Source organism: Erythrolamprus reginae, chromosome 2, assembly GCF_031021105.1.
Source record: "Erythrolamprus reginae isolate rEryReg1 chromosome 2, rEryReg1.hap1, whole genome shotgun sequence".
Classification (NCBI taxonomy): Eukaryota; Metazoa; Chordata; class Lepidosauria; order Squamata; family Dipsadidae; genus Erythrolamprus; species Erythrolamprus reginae.
This window is the reverse complement of record NC_091951.1, coordinates 15,396,564-15,420,118: the sequence shown is the minus strand read 5'-3', so window position 1 is coordinate 15,420,118 and position 23,555 is coordinate 15,396,564. Positions and strand designations below refer to the sequence as shown.

The following is a 23,555-nucleotide window of genomic DNA, read 5'->3' as shown; positions in this document are numbered from 1 at the left end:
TGGCATGAATATTATATAAGTAGTTTCTGAGTTTCAGTTAGATAAATATGAAACATCTGTCAAGTTCCAAATGTTTTTAAATCATGGCAAATCTTTTTTTGCTTTGAAAATGACTACTTCACCTTCAACCGCCACAAGATACGAGCATGAAATTTTAACCACTCCAAACAAGACTGCAAAAAATACAATTTCAGCAACAGAGTAATCAACACCTGGAATGCACTACCTGACTCTGTGGTTTCTACTCCTAACCCCAAAACCTTTAACCTTAGACTATCCACAATCAACCTCTTCCCCTTTCTAAGAGGTCCCTCTCCTATTGTCTTCTATCAGTACTTTTTATCATTATCTAATGTTTTATTTGTCCTAATTACCACCCTATAATTCTTTGACAAAATTAATTAATTAAATAAATAAATAAATAAATAAATAAATAAATAAATAAAGGAGTCAACTCTCTGGAAATGTAATAAAGAATTTGGATCATCTTATCACATGTGGTGGGGTTGTGAGAAAACTAAAAGATACTAGGGGAAAATTTAGACTTGGTTAGAGGATTAGAGAGGAGAATAGAAAAGAAATCTGAACTTTTTTTCCTAGGAATAGCTATGAGAATTTTGGGAAAAATCAACTGTACCTAATTTTACATTTAATGACAGCAATGAGAATAGTTCTCGCACAATATTGGAAAACGTTTTGTCTTTGTTTTGCCATGTTTATGTACATATTTCAATTTTTTAAAAAAATTTTAAAGGAAAAATGAAAATATGCCCACTGCGGAATCTATAATTGTAAAATAATAGTGTGTGTAGAATGGATAATTAAACAAAAAAACAGAAAAATGCAGATGAGCTGCATTTTAACTGTTGGGATAAGTTCTATGATTGGATGGAAAAAAGGGAAAACACAAAGACAGGGAGTCAATAAATGTTAGAAAATTGGAGAGTAAAGGTCAGAGGATCGGTCTTGAAGAAAAGAGAAAGGAAAATAAAAGAGATACCTGAATAAGATCATTGTTCTGAATTGATGTATATTATGTAAATATAAGTTATATAATAGAAAACAAGCATTATTAAAGTTGTGTTACAGGCACGTCACATAATGCCCAGCATTTTAAAATATCGTTTGTGTTTTGTTTGTTTTGTGTGTGCTAAATAACGTTTATTTTTAATTATAATATTAATAATAAAGAAAATAGTCAACTCTCATTCAAAATACATTCAAAAAAACCTCTTAGGGCTCTTCAATTAACACATCTGCCATGCTATTGAAATGAGACTAATAATCACTTCCAGAACTCACTTTCAGCTTCCAGAACTCAAGTGAAGTAAGAGGTAATTGGGGGCTTGAGAATCTGTCCCTTAAAAAGGGTGATTCAGGCACCTTCATTGGAGCACATGAGACATGAATATTTATTTTATTTTATTTATTAGATTTGTATGCCACCCCTCTCCGTAGACTTCGGGGTGGAATATCAATGCTGTGTAGGGAAGAGATATTTCAAAAGGTCCAGCTGGGCATCCAAGAAAAGATTATTTTTGTTGAAGAACTACAGTACAATTAGTTCACACTAACTAGCATGCAAAAAGAAAGACATTTTAAATTTGGAGCCTCCTTTTTGCCCAGACAGACTTAAGTTAACTAAAAATAAATTTAAACAGTTACGTTCAAGAAGAAGAAAGGCCATACTCTGTATCCTTGAATTGTCACCTAGAATCCTACGTTGGGCAGGGCTGAATCATCTTAAAACAGGGCTCCATGCTGTGGCATCTGAAGAACATCTATGCAATGGTCCTGAAGCCTTCAAAGCCATCCATTACAAGCATAAGGATTCTGCTCCCCACATTCATTTCTTAGTGAAGGTCATATATCTTGGAGATTAGAGCTAGCCTACCATACATATATTTTATGGCTATGAAAAAGAGGGAAAAGACATAAATATACATCACATACCTTATTGAGCAACTTTATACGAGACAGAGCATCTTGGTTGAAAATCAGCCTCTGTCTTTCAAATGTCCCCAATTGCAGTTTGAGGGGAGTCTTGTTTGATAGAATGACCCAGCTCAGAATCTCTAGATCTCCTTTCACATCTCCATTTTGGTCCACGTACATTTTATACAAGGAAGCATTCCAAATCTCCTTTTTGTTCAGAAAGGGATGGAACTAAGAATAAAATATCCACAAATTTTAAAAAGCAAAAAGCCTGGTTTTCTTATTCCCTGGGGCATTTTAACAATTGAATCTTTCTACTATAGTTGTTTAACTTTCAAATACTCTTTGTTGAGAGAACAAGTGTTTTCTTTATCATGGAAATTGATAACAGAGCTTCTATGAAATTTGTCAATCATGTATTGGCAAAATATATATTGAAAAAATGTAACTGAAAAAATTTCTAAATGTTTTAAAGAGACATAAAATATGGCAAACTCCTCATTTTAATTCTTTGCTCTTACTTCTGGCACTTCATATTCCCTTCCATTCCCATCAAATTAGAGCTTGTTCCTTTAAATCTTTCTATGGTATTTTCAATTGCTACATAGCCGCTTACTCCATTTTAAAGCTTCTTTTAGTTCCTTTGAATTGGGTCTGAATGGGTGCCAACAGGCTCGAACTCAACCCTGACAAGATGAAGCGGCTGAGGGTGTTGCCTCCTTAGGGAATTTCCATCTATCCATCCATTACTCTGGGTAGGGGGGAATTATGACCCCCACAGAGAAGGCCCACAACTTTTGAGTCTTCCTCAACCCACAGTTGTCATCTCCCAGCTGTGGTGAGGGGGACATTTGCTCAGATTCAACTGCTGCACCAATTATGGCCTTATTTGGAAAGGGAGGCTCTCCTGAGAGTCACTCATGCCCTCATCACCTCAAGGATTGACTACTGCAATGCTCTCTACATGGGGCTACCTCTGAAGAGTATTCGGAGACTGCAATTGATCCAAAATGCAGCCGCGTGAGCTGTCATGGGCCTTCCCAGATACACCCATATTTTGATATCACTCCGCAATCTGCATTTGTTGCCAACTAGTCTCTGAACACAATTCAAAGTATTGGTGTTGACCTTTAAAGCCCTACATGGCTTAGGACCTGATTACCTATGGGACCATCTCTTGCCTCATCGACTGGTAAGGACCCACAGGGTCAGTTTTCTACAGGTCCTGTCAGCCAGACAATGCCGGCTGGTGGGCCATAGTGGAAGAGCCTTCTCTGTGGCTGCACCTGCCCTCTGGAATTAACTCCCCTCAGCGATCCATACTATTCCCAATCTCCCGGCCTTCCAAAATAACTTAAAAACACATCTATGACAGCAGACATGGGGTTGTTGAATTGGTCACTTTGCCTCAGCCCCTAGTATTTGATTGTTATTTACATTTTTCTATGCTAATATGTTGTAAGCCGCCCTGAATCTTCAGTTTGTTCAGGAGAAAGGCAGCCTAGAAATGAAATAATAAATAAATAAATAAATAAATAAATAAATAGATAAATATAAATGAATGAAAGAATAAATCTCCTTCTTCTGCAGAAAGGGGAGGAACTAGGATTAAAATATCCTAGTTTTTGTATTTTAAATGCAATGTGGGTTTCTTATCCCACAGGGCCTTTTCACATTTCAATCTATCTAATATAGTTGTCTAACTTTCAAATACTCTTAATTGAGAGAACAGTGTTTTTGAAAAATGATAAACAAAGATTCAGCAAAATTTAGAAAAAATGGGTGGAAAAACCCCTGATTGAAATTAAAGAAAGAGACAAATGAAAAGTTCTTCACCTAGAACAATGATGGTTAAACTTTTCAGCACCAAGTGAATGTGCATGTGTATGCACCTGCACCATCAAAATGCCCCCCCTGTGCAGCCCCCTTCCCCATGCAAATGTGTGGATTCCGCACATTCAAGAATGACCCTTGCATGCATTTATAATAATAATAATAATAATAATAATAATAATAATAATAATAATAATAATAAATTATTAGATTTTTATGCCGCCCCTCTCCGAAGACTCGGGGCGGCTCACAACAACGATAAAAACAATATTATAATGGCACAAATCTAATATTAAAAAACTAAAAACCCTATCATAATTAAAAACCAAACAGTACATACATACCAACATAAATTATAATAAGCCTGGGGGAAAGATGCCTCAATTCCCCCATGCCTGGCAGTATAGGTGGGACTTAAGTTGTTTACGGAAGACAAGAAGGGTGGGAGCAGTTCTAATCTCTGGGGGGAGTTGATTCCAGGGGGCCAGGGCTGCCACAGAGGAGGCTCTTCCCCTGGGGTCCGCCAGACGACATTGTTTAGTCGACGGGACCTGGAGAAGGCCAACTCTGTGGGACTTTATCGGCCGCTGGGATTCATGCGGTAGCAGGCGGTTCCGGAGGTACTCTAGTCCAATGCCATGTAGGGCTTTAAAGGTCATGACCAACACTTTGAATTGTGACCGGAAACTGATCGGCACACAATGCAGGCCACGGAGTGTTGTAGATACGTGGGCGAATCTGGGAAGCCCCATGATGGCTCTCGCGGCTGCGTTCTGCATGATGTGGAGTTTCCGAACACTTTTCAAAGGTAGCCCAATGTAGAGAGCATTGCAAGAATCGAACCTCGAGGTGATGAGGGCATGAGTGACTGTGAGCAATGACTCCCTTTCCAAATAGGGCCGCAACTGGTGCACCAGGCGAACCTGGGCAAACACCACAGCCGAAAGGTGATGTTCCAATGTCAGCTGTGGATCGAGGAGGACGCCCAAGTTGTGCACCCTCTCTGAAGGGGTCAATAGTTCCACCCCAGGCTAATGGACGGACAGATGGAATATTCCTTGGGAGGCAAGACCCACAGCCACTCTGTCTTGTCTGGGTTGAGTTTGAGTTTGTTGACACCCATCCAGTCCCCAACAGCCTCCAGGCACCGGCACATCTCTTCCACTGCTTCGTTGACTGGACATGGGGTGGAGATGATACCTCACCCCATGCCTCACCTACAAAAGAGACCTCACCTACAAAAAGATATTGACAAAATTGAACGGGTCCAAAGACGGGCTACAAGAAGGATAGAATAGAGAGAAGGGGAGGTGGAGTAGCCATTTATGTTAAAGAAAGTCTAAAAACAATACTAATTCAAAATACATGTAAAGATCTGGAGACCCTCTGGATTTGCATGCAAAATAAAGACGGTTCTGTCATTAGAATTGGGGTGATCTATAGGCCTCCAGGGCAATCTGAGGAACATGACAACAAGATGGTGGATGAGATTACCCTAATGGCAGTAAAGGGAGATATTGTGGTTATGGGTGATTTCAACATGCCTGATGTTGACTGGAATATCCCCAGTGCCCTTACATGCAAAAGTAAGAATATAGTAGAGGCCTTTACAGGAGCAGCTATGGCACAGCTAGTTAAGACACCAACTAGAGGGGAGAATATTCTAGATTTAGTTTTTACCAATGGGAATCGGGTTTCAGAGGTCAAGGTGGGAGAAAATTTAGGTTGCAGTGACCATCTATGTTTGTGGTTTGATGTAAAAACTGATGGTGAGCAATCCTATACTGCAACCAAAGTATTGGATTTCAGAAAAACAAATTTTAATGCAATGGGGGAATATTTAAATAATGAATTAAAGGGGAGGGATAAAATGGCAGGAGCAAGCACCCAGTGGACTGCATTAAAAAAGGCCATCTTAAAAGCCACAAGACTTTATGTAAAGCAAGTAACTAAAGGTAAAAGGAAGAAGAAACCGCTATGGTTTAGCAATGATGTAAGGGCTATAGTCAATGAAAAAAAGGCTGCCTATAGGAGGTATAAAGAGTCTGGAAGTATAGCTGATAGAGAGGTGTATAAAATGAGACAGAAGGAGGCGAAACAGATAATATATGCTGCTAAAGCCTCAAAAGAGGAAGAAATAGCAAAATCTGTAAAGAAGGGGGATAAAACCTTCTTCAGATATATTAGTGATAGGAAGAAGAAAAACTGCAGCATCACAAAGCTTAGTACCGGGAATAATACATACATTGATGGGAATAAGGAGATCGCTGACCATTTCAATAGCTACTTCTGTTCAGTTTTCTCAAAAGACACCTTACAAAATAATAATAATACTATAGAGGGATATAGCATTGCTTCCAGCTGTACGGATTCAGCTCCAGTGATCTTAGAAGCCGATGTCTTAGAAGAACTTGAAAGATTAAAGATAAATAAGGCAATGGGTCCAGATGGCATCCACCCCAGAGTTCTTAAAGAACTCAGATCTGTCATTGCTACCCCCCTGACTGATTTGTTTAACAAATCCCTGTTAACAGGAGATGTTCCTGAGGATTGGAGAATGGCCAGTGTTGTGCCTATCCACAAGAAGGGCAGTAGAGAAGAAGCTGGTAACTACAGGCCAGTTAGCTTGACATCAGTTGTAGTTAAAATGATGGAGACTCTACTCAAAAAGAGGATAAATCAGCATCTAAAAAACAATAACTTATTGGACCCAAATCAGCATGGCTTTACTGAAGGCAAATCGTGTCAGACTAATCTCATTGAGTTCTTTGACTATGTCACAAAGGTGTTGGATCAAGGTGGTGCCGTGGATATTGCCTATCTGGACTTCAGCAAAGCCTTTGATACGGTTCCACATAAAGAGCTGATAGATAAATTAGTGAAGATTGGACTTAATCCCTGGATAGTTCAGTGGATTTCAAGCTGGCTGAAGCATAGACATCAGAGAGTTATTGTTAATGGCGAGTATTCTGAGCAGAGTCAGGTTACAAGCGGTGTGCCACAAGGGTCTGTTCTGGGTCCTATTCTTTTTAATATGTTTGTGAGTGACATAGGGGAAGGTTTGGTAGGGAAGGTTTGCCTATTTGCCGATGACTCTAAAGTGTGCAATAGGGTTGATATTCCTGGAGGGGTCTGTAATATGGTAAATGATTTAGCGTTACTAGATAAATGGTCAAAGCAATGGAAACTGCAGTTTAATGTTTCCAAATGTAAAATAATGCACTTGGGGAAAAGGAATCCTAAATCTGAGTATTGCATTGGCAGTTCTGTGTTAGCAAAAACTTCAGAAGAGAAGGATTTAGGGGTAGTGATTTCTGACAGTCTCAAAATGGGTGAACAGTGTGGTCGGGCGGTAGGAAAGGCAAGTAGGATGCTTGGCTGCATAGCTAGGGGTATAACAAGCAGGAAGAGGGAGATTATGATCCCCTTATATAGAGCGCTGGTGAGACCGCATTTGGAGTACTGTGTTCAGTTCTGGAGACCTCACCTACAAAAAGATATTGACAAAATTGAACGGGTCCAAAGACGGGCTACAAGAATGGTGGAAGGTCTTAAGTATAAAACGTATCAGGAAAGACTGAATGAACTCAATCTGTATAGTCTGGAAGACAGAAGGAAAAGGGGGGACATGATCGAAACATTTAAATATGTTAAAGGGTTAAATAGGGTTCAGGAGGGAAGTGTTTTTAACAGGAAAGTGAACACAAGAACAAGGGGACACAATCTGAAGTTAGTTGGGGGAAAGATCAAAGGCAACATGAGAAAATATTATTTTACTGAAAGAGTAGTAGATCCTTGGAACAAACTTCCAGCAGACGTGGTTGGGAAATCCACAGTAACTGAATTTAAACATGCCTGGGATAAACATATATCCATCCTAAGATAAAATACAGGAAATAGTAAAAGGGCAGACTAGATGGACCAAGAGGTCTTTTTCTGCCGTCAGTCTTCTATGTTTCTATGTTTCTATGTTTCTATGCCCTTGGATGATCTCACCAAGCGGTTTCATGTAGATATCAAATAGCAGGGGGGAGAGGACTGACTCCTGAGGCACCCCAAAAGGGAGAGACCTAGAGGTCGACCTCTGACCCCCCACTAACACCGACTGCGACTGACCAGAGAGGTAGGAGGAGAACCAATGGTGAACAGTGCCTCCCACTCCCAGCCCCTCCAGTTGGTGCAGAAGGATACCATGGTCGATGGTATCGAAAGCCACTGAGAGGTCAAGAAGCACCAGGACAGAGGACAAGCCCCGTCCCAGGCCCGCCAGAGATCATCCATCAATGCGACCAAAGCAGTTTCTGTGCTGTAACCAGGCCTGAAACCCGACTGTTGAGGACCTATATAATCGGCTTCTTCCAAGGACCACTGGAGTTGGAGCGCCACCACCTTCTCAACAACCTTCCCCATAAAGGGAAGGTTGGAGACTGGACGGTAGTTATTAAGCACAGCTGGTTCCAGGGAAGGCTTCTTGAGGAGGGGGCACACAAGTGCCTCCTTATAAGGAGCCGGAAAGGACCCCCTCCCCAAGGAGGCGGTGACAATCTCCTGGACCCAGCTCCGTGTCACCTCTCGACTGGACGAAACCGACCAAGAGGGACACGGATCCAGTAAACAGGTGGCGGAACTCACAGCTCCAATGGCCTTGTCCACTTCATCAGGTGTCACCAAGTCAAACTCCTCCCAGACAGATGAACAAAGACATTTAGCCCCAGTCGCCTCGACTGACTCATTGTCAGACGATACTGCTATGCAATTGGAGTCGAGTTCCGCTCAGATCCGAGCGACTTTATCAGCGAAAAATGAGTTTAATTCCTCGGCACTGTCCTGCAAAGGTTCCCTAACTCCCCCCTGATTTAGAAGAGAGCGGGTCACCCTAAGCAGAGCAGCTGGGCAGGATTCCGCTGATGCAATCAAGGCGGCATGGTATGCGCATCTTGCCGCCTTGAGCACCACTTTGTAAGTCTTAATAAAAGCTCTTACAAGTGTTCGATCGGATTTGGACCTACTTTCCTCCATCGCTTCTCTAGACATCTCTTCTGGCATTTCAACTCCCGGAGCTCCTTGTTGAACCATGGGGCTCTACAGGGTCTAGTGCCACAGAGAGGTCACATTGGCGCAATTTGGTCAAGACCCTCCGCTGCAGCCTTGTTCCAGGCCTCAGCCAGAGACTCTGCCAAGCTGTGGACAAGCGAATCTGGTAAAACCCCAAGCACCTTCTGAAAGCCCTCAGGTTCCATCAGGCGTCTGGGGCAGAACCTCCTAATCAGTTCCGCCTCCCTGCGGGGGTGGATTGGATCCAGGAAGTTAAGCCGCAGTAGAAAATGGTCTGACCATGACAAAGGCAATGCTTCTAAGCCCCTTAGTCTCAGTCCACTATTCAATTGCTCTGAAATAAATACCATGTCGGGTGTGTGTCCACCCTTGTGAGTCGGACCCTAAACTACTTGAGTCAGGTCCATGGCTGTCATGGTGGCCATGAACTCCTGTGCTAATCCTGAGGAACCGCCAAGCGACGGCAGATTGAAGTCCCCCAGGACAATGAGTCCGGGGAACTCCACCGTCAACCCGGCCACCTCTTCAAGCAGCACTGGCAGTGCTGTTGACACGCAGCTGGGAGGCAAGTACATGAGTAACAAGCCCACCTGAACCCCTATGTACAACTCCACCAGGAGTGACTCACAACCTGCGATCTCAGGAGCAACGAGTCTACGCAGATGGAGGCTCTCCCTGGATACAATAGCCACTCGTCCCCCCCCCTTCCCTGGGGTCGAGGCTGGTGCCATATCTGAAACTTGGCTGGGCATATTTCTGAGAGAGGCACCCCTCCCTCTGGGCCCAGCCAGGTTTCAGTAACACATGCCAGATCAAATCCCGGAGCAGGAGAGCTTTATTCATGACCGATCTGGCATGTACTGGACATGCACCCCACAACCCATGCATACATGACAGAGAGCTAAAAATCAGCTGGCTGAGCTTGGATGATGGCACATGCCCCCTCAGAGATGGGTCTGCATGCCACCTGTGGCACACATGTCATACATTGGCCACCATCGATCTAGAATAAATAAACTGAGAGGCAACAAAAGAAGGATCATGGATATACCAAACTTGATAAATACATTTGTGAGAATGATTGCAAAACAGTAGCTGATTACAAAGCGAATGAGAGTTGGCCGTGTGATGCTAATGGAAAGAAGGAAAATCCCTCCATAGGTTTGTCAGAAGGGAATGTTCTGGTTTGGGAAGACCTCAACTGAAGTACCATGTGACCTTGAAAACACCACATCTAGAGAAGACATTGTAGAAAATCTGGATTAGGTTTTGGGAAGGGCAATGAAGCCAAGGAAGAGATCACAGGAGCTGGTCTTAACCTTGAGAAAAGATAACAAGGAGAAGAGCCCTTTTGTTCTACAGGAGGTGAAAATCAGAAGGTAACAGGCAGCAACTGTTCTAACTAACAAAACTGTTAGTTGGACAAGAGAGGATACAATAATTATAAAATAATAGAAGGATGTTACACAGAAACTTAAAATCTGTTTCCTTCTATTCCAGAGTTTTCAACAGGGGAAAATGAATTATGTCACAAGAGAAGAGATTCTGGCTGAATTACAGGAAAAATGTCCTAAAAGGAGGACCAGTTTTAGTTTTAGACTGAATGAGACAAGTATAGTCTATTAGCAAACAAAATATATCTGGTGAATAATTTCCCCCGAGCAAATAGGTTAGCCAAAACTGTTGTTGGTAGATTGGCCAAATTGCATAAATTCCCAGTTCAGCTCTTAGGGCAGAATCTGGAATTGTTTTAAATCAAGATACTTCTCATATTTATTTATTTATTTATTTTATTTATTTATTTTGTCCAATACACAATGAGGGTTTTAGTGGGTATATATCTATATACACATAGTAAAATGCATGATGAAGGTTATAGAGGAGATACTCATAGTAAAATATATCTATGACATAATAGAAAAGAAGATATAGTAATAGAACATATCAATGAAAGAATAGAAAAAGAGATATAGGAATAGAAGAAAGGTGTAGGAGATATAGGAGAGCAATAGGACAGGGGATGGAAGGCACTCTAGTGCACTTGTACTCGCCCCTTACTGACCTCTTAGGAATCTGGATAGGTCAACCGTAGATAATCTAAGGGTAAAGTGTTGGGGTTTTGGGGCTGACACTATGGAGTCCGGTAATGAGTTCCACGCTTCGACAACTCGGTTACTGAAGTCATATTTTTTACAGTCAAGTTTGGAGCGGTTAATATTAAGTTTAAATCTGTTTTGTGCTGTTGTGTTGTTGTGGTTGAAGCTGAAGAAGTAGTTGCCAACAGGCAGGACATTGCAGCATATGATCTTGTGGGCAATACTTAGATCTTGTTTAAGGCGTCTTAGTTCTAAACTTTCTAGGCCCAGGATTGAAAGTCTAGTCTCATAGGGTATTCTATTTCGAGTGGAGGAGTGAAGGGCTCTTCTGGTGAAGTATCTTTGGACATTTTCAAGGGTGTTAATGTCTGAGATGCGATATGGGTTCCAAACAGATGAGCTGTATTCGAGAATGGGTCTGTCAAAAGTTTTGTAAGCTCTGGTAAGTAGCGTAAGATTGCCAGAGCAGAAGCTATGTAGGATTAGGTTTACAACTCTTGACGCCTTTGGCACTTAAATCTTTTGTTATTAGTATAACAAGGTCTTTAACCGAGTGGGGATTATCTGTGATAATTTGATTATTCAGTTCATATTTGGAGTTCAGATTCTTCTTCCCAATGTGTAGGACAGAACATTTGCTAGTTGAGATTTGGAGTTGCCATTCTGTCCCCACTCAGAAACAGAGTCAAGGTCTTTTTTGAGAGTAGTTGTGTTATCGGTGGTGTTGAAGAGTTTTACATTGTCGGTGAAGAGGACATAGTTGCTTGTGATGTAATCGCAAAGGTCATTGATGTAGAGAATGAAGAGCGTTGGTCCCAGTACACTACCTTGGGAAACACCGCTTTTAACTGGGATGGGGGTGGATATGGTGCTTCCTATTTTGACCACTTGTTGTCTGTTTGACAGGAATGCTGTAATCCAGCTATGGAGGGATCCTGAAATGCCATAGGATTTGAGTTTTAGGAGTAGTTTGTCGTGGACCACTGAATCAAAGGCTTTGCAGAAGTCAATATAAATTGCATCTGTAGATTTCCCTTGATCTAGATGAGTTGTCCATATATTTTTGCAGTAGAGGAGCTGCAGGTTGGAGGATAGTTTTTTTCTGAAGCCAAATTGTTTGTTAGAGAGCAAATTATTAGTTTCTAGATGGAGAGTAATTGATTTGTTTATAATTGATTCCATGACTTTGCATGGGACACAGCATAGTGAAATTGGTCTGTAGTTATCTACAAGAGAGGGGTCTCCTTTTTTGAAGATGGGGATGACCATTGCTTTCAACCATAGCTTAGGAAGTGTGCTGGTTCTGAAGGATTTTTCAAAAATTTTGCTCAGTGGTTCAGCTATGGCAAAAGAGAGCTTTTTTAGGAAGTAAGCACATAGACCATCTGGTCCGACTGATAGAGAAGGTTTAAGGTCACATAATGCTTTTTCAACTCGATCTTCAGTGAAGTCTACTTGGGTTAAGTCGTTGATGGAATTAGAGGTGTGATTGATGAAATTGGGGGATGAGCCATTGCTGTTAACAAAGACAGAGCCAAAGAAAGAGTTGAGGGGGTTGGCTTTGGATGAATCATCATGGTATTCTTTGTTGTTGGGTCCTTTGAGAGGTGGGATAGGTCTAGAGTCTTTGAGTTTATTGTTGACAAAGTTGTAGAAAGCTCTATTAGATTTGGTGCGTAGGAGGTTTTCCTCCTGTTTGCTGTAGTAGTTAAGGCATTCTGTTTTTATTTGATTGCAAATGCTTTTATATCGGCTTTTGAAGTTGGAAACTTGTCCTTTTTTGTTTTTCCTCCAGAGAGATTTTTTTCTTGTTTGTAATTTTCTTATTGAGATGGGGAGGTTATTTTTTTTTGTTTATGGTACATGTTAGAGGTACATGAAGTCTGATGATAATTTTCATTTTGAGTAGGAATGTGTTGTAGATGAAATCAGTAGTGTAGCATTCAGAGAATAGAGTTTTCCAGTTTAATGTTGAGAGGTGGGCTTCAATGAGTTCGTAGTTCGCTTTTTTGTAATTGAATTTTGTTGTATTATTTTGGTGGTTCATAGTGTGGCTTAAGTTGAGACTGAAGTTTATCATGCTGTGGTCGCTGTTGGAAAATGGTTCTGTTATTTGTAAGCCATCTATTGTACTTTTGCTGTTGCAGAAGATGAGATCCAGACAGTTAGTTGGTCGAGTCCCAGATAGGTGACGGTATTATATATAGTAGAATGGATGGGTTCCGTGCTGCATTCATTTAAGGACCAGTTAATGTGTGGTAGGTTGAGGTCTCCGAGGAAGATAATGGGGTATGGGTAGTTGGTTGCCCACGTTAGTAATGTGGATAATTTGTTAGCATGTTCGATGTCGTAGTCTGCTGCTCTGCAGCAGAGTAAGAAGCAAATTGTGGTATTTAGGGATAAATCACAGACAATAGTTTCAGGTACCAATAAATCCTGTGCAACTTTGAGGATTTTTAGGTTCAGCAATTTTTTGCAGAATATAGCTACTCCACCTCTTCTGCGGGATTCACGGTCTGAGCGGAAAACATGGTAGTTTTTTATGTGATAATGGAGTCTGGGTAGGAAGCATTTAGCCATGTTTTGCATATAAAAATTATATTAAAGTTGGAGGTGTCAAGTAGAAGGAGGAATTCAGATATCTTGTTGACTAAACTTCTAGTATTTAATAGTTTACATTTGAGATAGGTCTTGTGTTGGGGATTGGTTTTGGGGTGGTTAGAGGAAGTAAAGGGCCATGCTTTCCTATTCTTGGTTTGAGGTGGTAGGGTTGTCCATTTGTTGTTGTGGGATGGTGGTCTGGCAGGTGTCAGTTTGATGTTGTGAGATGGTAGGTTGAAAGTTAAACCGGAAGATGTGGGGAGAATTATGGGTTTTGGGTTTGATGCTTTCTGTGCAGTAATCTATGTAAAGGTTTGTTTCACCAAGTTCATAGCGTCTCTTGAGTTCTGCCTGTAGTTCGCGAGAGCGAATACGTTGGAGGAGAGAAAGATCTGGTCTGGATCTGAGTTTGTTGAAGGACTGGTTATTTCTGGCAATGTGGTTAATGGTCTTGATGAATTGCTGTTTTATTTGTTCATTTTTGCATACTACTTTGCAGAAGCGGGGTGCTATTGAGCCATCGTTATACTTGTGCTCAGGTCCAATTCTGGTAACTTTCAAAATGTCTTCTTGGGCAATTGTTTGTGCATGAGAGTGATGGAGGTGGATGATATTTCTTATTCTTGTTATATCTGATTCATGTCTTTCATCAAGACCAAAGAGGATAGTATTCTGGCGTTTTTGTTCACGTTCCATGGCATCCTTGACTAGGATAGAGATATCAGTGACATAATTAGTGGTTTTTTGAAGTATTGGAAGTGGTTGAGGTTGAGGTTGGGGTGGTGGAATGGTGAGTGGTATTTTGTCTATTTATGCTATAAGTATTTAGGGTATAATTGGGTTTGTTTCACCAGTAATATATATATTAAGTACCAAAGTTCAGTTTGATATGAAACCATGAGGTAACCTGTATTTGTATGCGTGTGCATGCATATAATATGCACATACACCCACAACCTCTCTCTCTCTCTCTTTATTTATTTCTCTCTCTCTCTCTTTCTCTCTTTCACTCTCTATTTCACAAACACTATTGTATAAATATGTATTATATTATTTTATTTTATATAAATTCAGTCATGCTTTTCCTCTAAGTGAGCCTCCTTTAATATTGAGAGAGTTAAGATCCAGTCTCATAGGAAATGTGTAAAAGTACTGTTCTGCCGGGCTCTATGGTATGAGTCTCCCAAAAATTCAAGAGTACAAATTTCAGACGCACACATACTTGAAAGTTCAAAACAATGTTCTTTATCACAAAAATTCAAAAGAAACAAAGCACCCTTTTTGTATTGCAAAGAGCACTCGTCCCAAAACAACCTGGTAGTCTGTACAGTCCCATTAATCAGTTCTTAGGTACTTAGCTAGCAGCTGTGAAGGAACGTCACAGCCCTCCTTCTTCCACAAAGTGAAACCCCACACTTTGCTCTGCTTTCGTTTCCAAGTCGTGAAAAATCAACAAACAAAGTCTGGAAACAGCAAGGCATGGTCCTGAAGAAACAATGATTAGATAATCTTCCACAACGGCCAAATCAGCATGCTGCTATTTATAGCAGCAGCTCTACTTACTGGAGCCCCACCCAAACACAGGTGGCCTCTCTTATCTCCTGTAATATTTCCTCAATTGGTCTCTTCGATGCATAATTCTGTGCATGTGTGGGTCTAACTCTTCCTCATCTGAATCAACCAAAGATAATGGAGATTGGCTTTCTGGGCTGTGTGCCAGGCCCCCCTCTTACAAGTCACCCCCATCTTCTTCTTTGTCTGAGGAAAGTGCACTACCTGACTCTGTTGGCAATAAAACAGGCCTATGACATGTTGATGTTTCCCCTGCATCCACCTCCACATTCCTTGGGGCAGGAGCTGGGCCAGAGCCAACCACAACAAATACATTCTTTACTTTTACCCAAAAGAAAAAAGTCAATAGTTTGCTATGTGAAACAGCCATCTCCGGCAATGATTTTTTTTTCCAAGACAAAAAAATTGAGTTTGATTTATTAATAAGAGAATCATTATGACAAAAGGAGCAAGTGTTCCTAACAACCTATACAACTGTTCTGTTCTGACTAACAAAACTTGTTAGTTGGACAAGAGAGGATACAAGAATGATCCAATATCAGAAGGATGTTACACAGAAACTAAAAATCTCTTTCCTTCGATTCCAGAGTGTTCAATAGGGGAAAATGAATTATGTCACTAGAGAAGAGATTCTGGCTGAATGAAAGGGAAAATGTCATAAAAGGAGGACCAGTTTTAGATCTGAGCCATTGAATGAGAAAAGTATAGTCTATTAGCAAACAATGAGCAGCTATCAATCAGAAAACAATTTAAAATGCATGCATCTTTTTAAAATTTGGTGTTAAATATCAAAAGATATCTGGTGCCAGAACCTTGGTAAATAATTTCCCAAGCAACTAGGTTAGCCAAATCTGTTTTAGGTAGGTGGTGATGGTTCTTGCATTTCTTCTCCAAAGGATCGCTGCTGGGATCCCTGCTGAGATCCCATACCTGCCATGGCTGAAGCCTTGGAGCTCTCAAAGTTCCTTTGTCCTCCTTCAGTCTTTTCCTGGATCTCGAGGAGTATGCAGCATTCAAGATGTGGGCCAGAGTCTTAACAATATTATCATCTTTTATTGTAATTGAGATTTGGATCTGATTCCCTTTCCCTTTTGTCTGCAGTGGTGTTTTCTGGGTACATCTTCTCCGACCTTTGATAGAAATGATGTGCTTTGAAAAAGAGCAGTGAAAAGACTGATCTTTAAACTGGTGGTGTAGAAAGAAGGAGGGTTTGATGATATCATCATTTGGCCTCCTTTTCTTCATCATAGTAAATATACAAAAACTATGGACATATTTGAAAAGTATACCCCTTCCAATATGCAGAGATGTCAAAACTGCTGAGATCCAGACCTTTCCTTCAATGGGTCCTGGCAAACTCATAAATTTTAAATGGAAAGGAAGAAGTAGCTCACCAATGGAAACATATTCCATGAAGAAAACATAGACATTGACTTGCCTCCATTTTGAGATGGCATCCCCGAAGAGTTCTGTAAGTTCAGTCATTGATAATTGTTGTGATAGAACAACACAAATTCCATTCCTGACAAGCATAGGAGTAAAAGTCCTCATAAAATTCTCTCCCTCATCTGTATCTGAAGTAAAGAGACCAATCAGGGTCCATCTGAAATGCAGGAGCAGCTGGACAATTTCTGGGTAGTGGAACCCCATTTTGGGGAGCGTCTGATGAAAAAAAGGGAACCGACTTTTATCACTGAGAGTCTCTGAAACAACTCTATCACTGATCTGGAAAAGCAATGAAAAGTGCTATGTTGTATTTAGGATCACATCAAGTCCAAAATATTAGCTCTTGATAAATTTAAGTTTGTTCTCATTAATGTATTAAAGTACCTTATTGATGATTAATCATTAGGCCATATCAAGATACAGAATATAAAACAGAGAACATTAACAAAAACATACACAAAAATTGCAAAGATAAAAGAATCAAGTAAAAAAGAATAAGAATAAAGAATGCAAATATCAAACCCTAGAATTTACTGTCATCAAACCCACATATGCATATCTTAATTGTTTAGTTCAAATAAGAGTCCATATGAATAGTATTTTTCAGTTCTGTACACATAGGTAATATGTCCTTTTAGTAAAAGATCACAACAACATGATGTTCAATGTCGACAAGAGCAAAGTCCTTCACCTTGGTAAAAAAAACCTAAACACACATACAGCCTGGGAGAAACCCCGCTTAGCAGTAGTGACTGCGAAAGAGATCTTGGAGTCTTGGGGGATAATCAACTAAACATGAGCTAGCAATGTGCAGCAGCAGCCATAAAAGCCAACACTATCCTAAGCTGCATCAACAGGGGAATACACTCCAAGACCAGGGAAGTCTTAATACCACTCTACTACGCCCTGGTCCGACCACACCTGGAGTACTTCATCCAGTTCTGGTCACCACACTGCAAAAGAGACATTGAAACTCTGGAGAAGGTGCAGAAAAAAGCAACCAAAATGATTAGGGAACTTGAAACCAAGACCTATGAAAAGAGATTGCGAGAACTAGGTATGGATAGCCTAGAGAAAAGGAGGGTCAGAGGGGACATGATAGCTTTAGATAGGTATATGAGGGGTTGCCACAGAGAGGAGGGGACCACTCTATTCTCCAGAGCACCAGAGGGCCGGATGAGGAACAACGGCTGGAAGCTGACCAAAGAGAGATTCAACCTAGAAGTAAGGAAGAACTTCCTGATGGTCAGAGTGATCAACCAGTGGAACAACCTGCCTGCGCAGGTTGTGAACTCCCCAACTCTGGACACTTTCAAGAGGAGATTGGACTGCCATTTGGCTGGGGTGCTTTAGGATTCCTGCTTAGGCAGGGGGTTGGACTTGATGACCTGCATGGTTCCTTTCAACTCTAACAATAAATAGATAGATAGATAGATAGATAGATAGATAGATAGATAGATAGATAGATAAACAAATAAACAAATAAATAAATAAATAAATAAACAAACAAATAAATAAAATCATTTGTCTAATGTGCAGACAAAGATGCTGATCTCTCTGTTATACAATTGACATTAAAATAATGTATGTGTTATGTCATTTATCTCGGAACTCCAAATACACATCTCTTCTTTTATAAATCTTCCCCATTTAACTATTAACTATATTTAACAACTAGCTGCTCAAATCTTACAGAGGTAAATACCACCATAAGATGTTTAGGCATTTCTACCATGAAATATGTGGCGGTTTAGAAGGAACGTTTATTGTGGCTCATTCATTTTAGAGTGCTAGCCTTACTAAGGGCAATTGTATTTTTCTATGTTTTGATATCCCATATTATTTGTTCAGCAATCCTTTTAACTTGCTTTCCAGTTGTACAAGAGACAAGGGGACTATGGAGGTTTATACAGTTTTATACAGTTCAAGAGATATATTTTTAATAAGGGGTTTTTAGTGACTTTTAAATTATTAGATTTGCTATACATTGTTTTATTGTTGTTGTGAGCCACCCCGAGTCTATGGAGAGGGGTGGCATACAAATCTAAATAATAATAATAATAATAATAATAATAATAATAATAATAATAATAATCCCCACTGATGGGTACACCTTGTCGTGGTAGTGGGGCTTGTGTGCTTCAATGAAGCTGAGAGCTGTGCCGGTTTTAGTGTAAACTACTGGTAGGTCTAACCTTGCCGGAGTGGTCAAAGTAGAGGAGCCAGACTAAACGTACCTAACCCATTTAAACTAATGGAGAGATATAACAAAAAAAAGTCCATACTGGCTCGGTCGTCACCCAGGATAAAAAGGATCGCGGTGGCTGCTGTGGAACCTGGGCAGCCATCGACAAATGAGCTACAGGAACAAAACAAACAAAGCTTACAAATCAAAAAGCGGCAGAAATTCTCAATGTCTGACTGGTGATGAAATACGAAATCCAGCATAATGATCTCATTTGCTGTGTTGTAGTGGAATCTGGAGTCATTTTAAATCAAGACAATTCTCATATACTGTAACAACAACAACAACAACAGAGTCCAATCCCCTGCATAGGCAGGAAACCCTACACTACTTCAGACAGATGGTTACTCAATATCTTAAAAACTTTCAGTGTTGGAGCATTCACAATTTCTGTAGTCAAATTGTTCCACTGATTAATTGTTGCAACTCTCAGGAAATGTATCCTTAGTTCTAAGTTACTTTTCCCCTTGTTTAGTTTCCACCCATTGCTTCTTGTTCTACCCTCAAATGCTTTGGAGAATAGGTTGACTTCCTCTTCTTTTTATTATTATTATTTATTATTTATTATTTATTAGACTTGTATGCCGCCCCTCTCTGAGGACCCCAAGCAGCTTTGTGGCAACCCGTGAGATATTGGAACACTGCTCTCATGTCTCGACTGCTCTTTCTTTTCATTAAACTAGTCATGTCCATTTCTTGCAACCATTTTTTATATGTTTTAGCCTCTAGTCCCCTAATCATCTTTGTTGCTCTTTTCTGCACTTTTTCTACAGTCTCAACATCCCTTTTGCTTCGTGGTGACCAAAACTGAAAGCAGTATTCCAGGTGTGACCTTACTAAGGCCTTATAAAGTGGTGTTAACACTGAGCAGGGGGTTGGACTAGAAGTTGTAGTTGTAGCATAGTTGTTGTAGTTGTGGTTGTGGTTGTAGTTGTAGTTGTTATTGTTGTTGTTGTTATTGTTATTGTTATTCTTACTCTTACTCTTACTCTTACTCTTACTCTTGCTCTTGCTCTTATTCTTATTCTTATTCTTACTTCATGTGATCTTGATTCTATCCATTTGTTAATGCAGCCTAGAACTGTGTTCGCTTTTTTGACAGCTGCTGCACACTGCTGGCTCATATTTAAATGGTTGTGCACTAGGAGTCCAAGATCCTTCTCATAGTTACGACTGTTGAGCAATGTACCACAAATATTGTACATGTGTGTTTTGTTTTAAGCCCAGTATAGATCTATTTCGACCTTTTTATAGTCTTGTCAGCTAGGCATACCCTTACTGAGATTTCAACCTGTAGCGTTCAATAGAAATAGATCTATACTAGGCTCCCTTGCTTTTCACTTATCAGCAAAAATATGTAGCCATGTAAAAGTATAATTGTTGACTAGAAAAAAGATTATCTGCCTTGGAATGGCCCTTGTGTGGGGTTGAGAGGCAAAAGGAAAGCAAAGTTGCTTCCTCCCATATTTGGGGATACCAGAGTGATTTCAACAGAAAATCAACCATATATACATATAACACTATGCTATGTACCTTGTAAAATCATGGAATCAATTATAAATCCATCAATCACTCTTTACTTAGAATCTAATAACCTACTATCAAAAAACAATTTGGATTCAGAAAGAAACTATCCTGCAACCTACAACTACTCCACTGCAAAAACATCTGAACTACCCACCTTGATCAAGGAAAATCCATCGATGCAATTTATATCGACTTCTGCAAAGCCTTTGACTCAGTGGTTCACGACAAACTTCTCCTAAAACTCAAATCCTATGGCATCTCAGGTCTCCTCCACAACTGGATTATTGCATTCCTGTCAAACAGGCAACAAGTTGTCAAAATCGGAAGCGCCATTTCCTCCTCTGTCCCTGTCAAAAGCGGCGTTCCCCAAGGCAGCGTACTAGGTCCTACTCTTTTCATCCTATACATCAATGATCTCTGCAATAATATCACAAGCAACTGTGTAATTCTTGCCGACAATGTGAAACTTTTCAACACCATGGACAACACACTCACTCTCCAAAAAGACCTTGACTTTGTTTCAGATTGGCAACTTCAAATATCAACCAACAAATGCTCTACCCTCCACATCGGCAAAAAGAATCCAAACCACATATATGAACTGAATAAACAATTCCTTGCAACCAACCAACACTCAGTAAAAGACCTTGGAATACTAATATCAAATGACCTAAGTGCTAAAGGCCACTGCAACAATATCACCGAAAAGGCTTCCAGAGTTGTTAACCTGATCCTACGCAGCTTCTGCTCCGGCAATCTCACACTTCTGACTAGAGCCTACAAAACCTATGCCAGACGCATTCTCAAATACAGCTCATCTGTCTGGAACCCACACCACATCTCAGACATCAACACTCTCGAAAACGTCCAAAGATATTTCACCAGAAGAGCCCTCCACTCCTCCACTCGAAACAGAATACCCTACGAAAATAGACTAACTATCCTGGGCCTTGAAAGCTTAGAACTACGGCGCCTAAAACACGATTTAAGTATTGCCCACAAGATCATACGCTGCAACGTCCTTCCAGTCAATGACTACTTCAGCTTCAACAGCAACAACACAAGAGCACGCAACAGATTCAAACTTAATATTAATCGCTCCAAACTTGACTGTAAAAAATATGACTTTAACAATCGAGTTGTCGAAGCGTGGAACTCATTACCAGACTCAATAGTGTCAACCCCCAATTCCCTACACTTCTCCCTTAAACTCTCCACGATTGACCTCTCCAGATTCCTAAGAGGCTAGTAAGGAGCGTACATAAGTGCACTGATGTGCCTATCGTCCCCTGTCCAATTGTCTTTCCTTATCCCTTTTATCATATATATTCTCTCCTTTATATATTTATTTTATTTATTTATTTATTGGATTTGTATGCCGCCCCTCTCCAGAGACTCGGGGCGGCTAACAGCGACAATAAAACAGTGTACAATAGTAATTTGGTATTGATGATTAAAAAATCAATTAATATAAAAACCAAACATAGATACATACATACCATGCATAGAATTGTAAAGGCATAGGGGGAAAGAGGATCTCAATTCCCCCATGCCTGGCGGCAGAGGTGGGTTTTAAGTTGTTTACGAAAGGCAAGGAGGGTGGGGGCAGTTCTAATCTCTGGGGGGAGTTGGTTCCAGAGGGCCGGGGCCTCTTCCTATCTACTTCTCTTCTTTTTTACTTCCTATCTCTATATATATTACTTAATGTCTATTCTCTTTCATATGTATTGTATATTGGACAAAGAATAAATAAAAAATAAAATAAAATAAAACACACACACACATACAGAGAGAGAGAGTATTCTATAAATATATATTATTTTATTTTATATAAATTCAGTCATGCTTTTCCTCTATGTGAGCTTATTTAATATTGGGGGTGTTAAAATCCGGTCTCCCAGAAAATGAGTAAAAGTAAATTCTTTACTTTTCCCCAAAAGTAAAGAAAGTCAACAGTTTGCTCTGTGAAACAGCCATCTCTGCCGATTTTTTTTTCCAAAGACCAAAAAAATTGAGTTTGATTTATTATTAAGAGAATTGTTATGACAGTAGGAGCAAGTGTTCCTAACAGCCTATACAACTCAAATTGCAAGAATGCTAATAATATAATGTAATCATCATATAACAAGAAATTACTATATGTTAAAAACTATGCATTTAATACTGGGCCTTATCCAACAATATGAATATTAATGTGGAGAAAAGGAAAGTTTTACACCCAGGTAGGAAAAAACATTGATTAGGTGAAATCTGGCTCATAAACAGTAACTGTGAGAGGGACTTTTAAATCCTAGTGGGCAAAAATATAACATGAGCCAGCAATGTGCGGTTACAGCCAGAAAAGCTAACTCAATTCTTGGTTGTATAAACAGAGGCATAGAATCACATTCACATGAAATATTAGGACTGCTTACTAAATCCTTCATAAGACCACACCTGGAATATTGCAGTCTGTGTTGATGGTTTCTCTTCCCCACCCCCCACCACCACTGTGGACCCCAATTTTTAACTGTGACACCTTCAATGGCCAGGGTGAAAAACAGCTTTCAACATACAATGGGAAATATTGCTCATTCACCACACTCCACTCAGTTAACAGATAGAGAAACAAACACAAACCTGTGGGACTTTGTAGGGGCCCACTAATGTTGACATCTGGATGGAAGTGTCATCACGAGCACTATCAAGAAGAGCCAAAAGATTGTCCATCTTTCCACAGCTGTAGTTGGGAACATTGGCTTCTCCAGTAGACAACATCTCCAGAAAGGCTTCTGAAGTGAGAAATGTGTTCAAAAAGCTGTCATGGATGTTGTAGCCAAGTGTGAGGTTGTGCAAGTCCTGGAGATTCTTGTTCATCTTTTCAATGATGCCAATGAAGCGTACGATATTTTGCTGACCAAAAGGTGAATTCCTGTAATAAAATGTTCATATCATCATTATCATCTAAAGCAGTAATAATAAAATGATTTATTTGTTTCTTTTTCATCTACTCAAGCATATTGAGTTTTAAGCAAATAATGATACAAAACCAAAAATAAATCATAGTCACCCATTACTATTTAAAAGTTTAAAAGTCACAAATGTATCATTGCTTGCATTAACTCTAATTTTTGTTTCTGAATAACAAGTATTCAAAAATTATCCAGTAATTAAAGGAATTCATGAATGATCAAGAAAACAATTAAAAAACTACCCTTTATTCTTATAAACATTGGTCACTGACTATCAATGCACACTTAGAGATA

At 40.0% G+C, this 23,555-nt stretch overlaps 1 protein-coding gene across 1 annotated transcript in view; it reads right to left on the bottom strand.

Annotated features, from left to right (window-relative positions):
• LOC139159170 (vomeronasal type-2 receptor 26-like) overlaps positions 1 to 23,555 on the bottom strand; it is a 34,234-nt gene that overhangs the window by 2,981 nt on the left and 7,698 nt on the right. The window contains exons 3-7 of the mRNA XM_070736522.1: positions 22,930 to 23,221; positions 15,905 to 16,754; positions 14,050 to 14,227; positions 12,375 to 12,435; positions 1,954 to 2,166 (exon numbers count right to left, since the gene is read on the bottom strand). Of these exons, the coding sequence (XP_070592623.1) occupies positions 1,954 to 2,166; positions 12,375 to 12,435; positions 14,050 to 14,227; positions 15,905 to 16,754; positions 22,930 to 23,221 (1,594 nt within the window). The remainder of the gene's footprint in view (positions 1 to 1,953; positions 2,167 to 12,374; positions 12,436 to 14,049; positions 14,228 to 15,904; positions 16,755 to 22,929; positions 23,222 to 23,555) is intronic.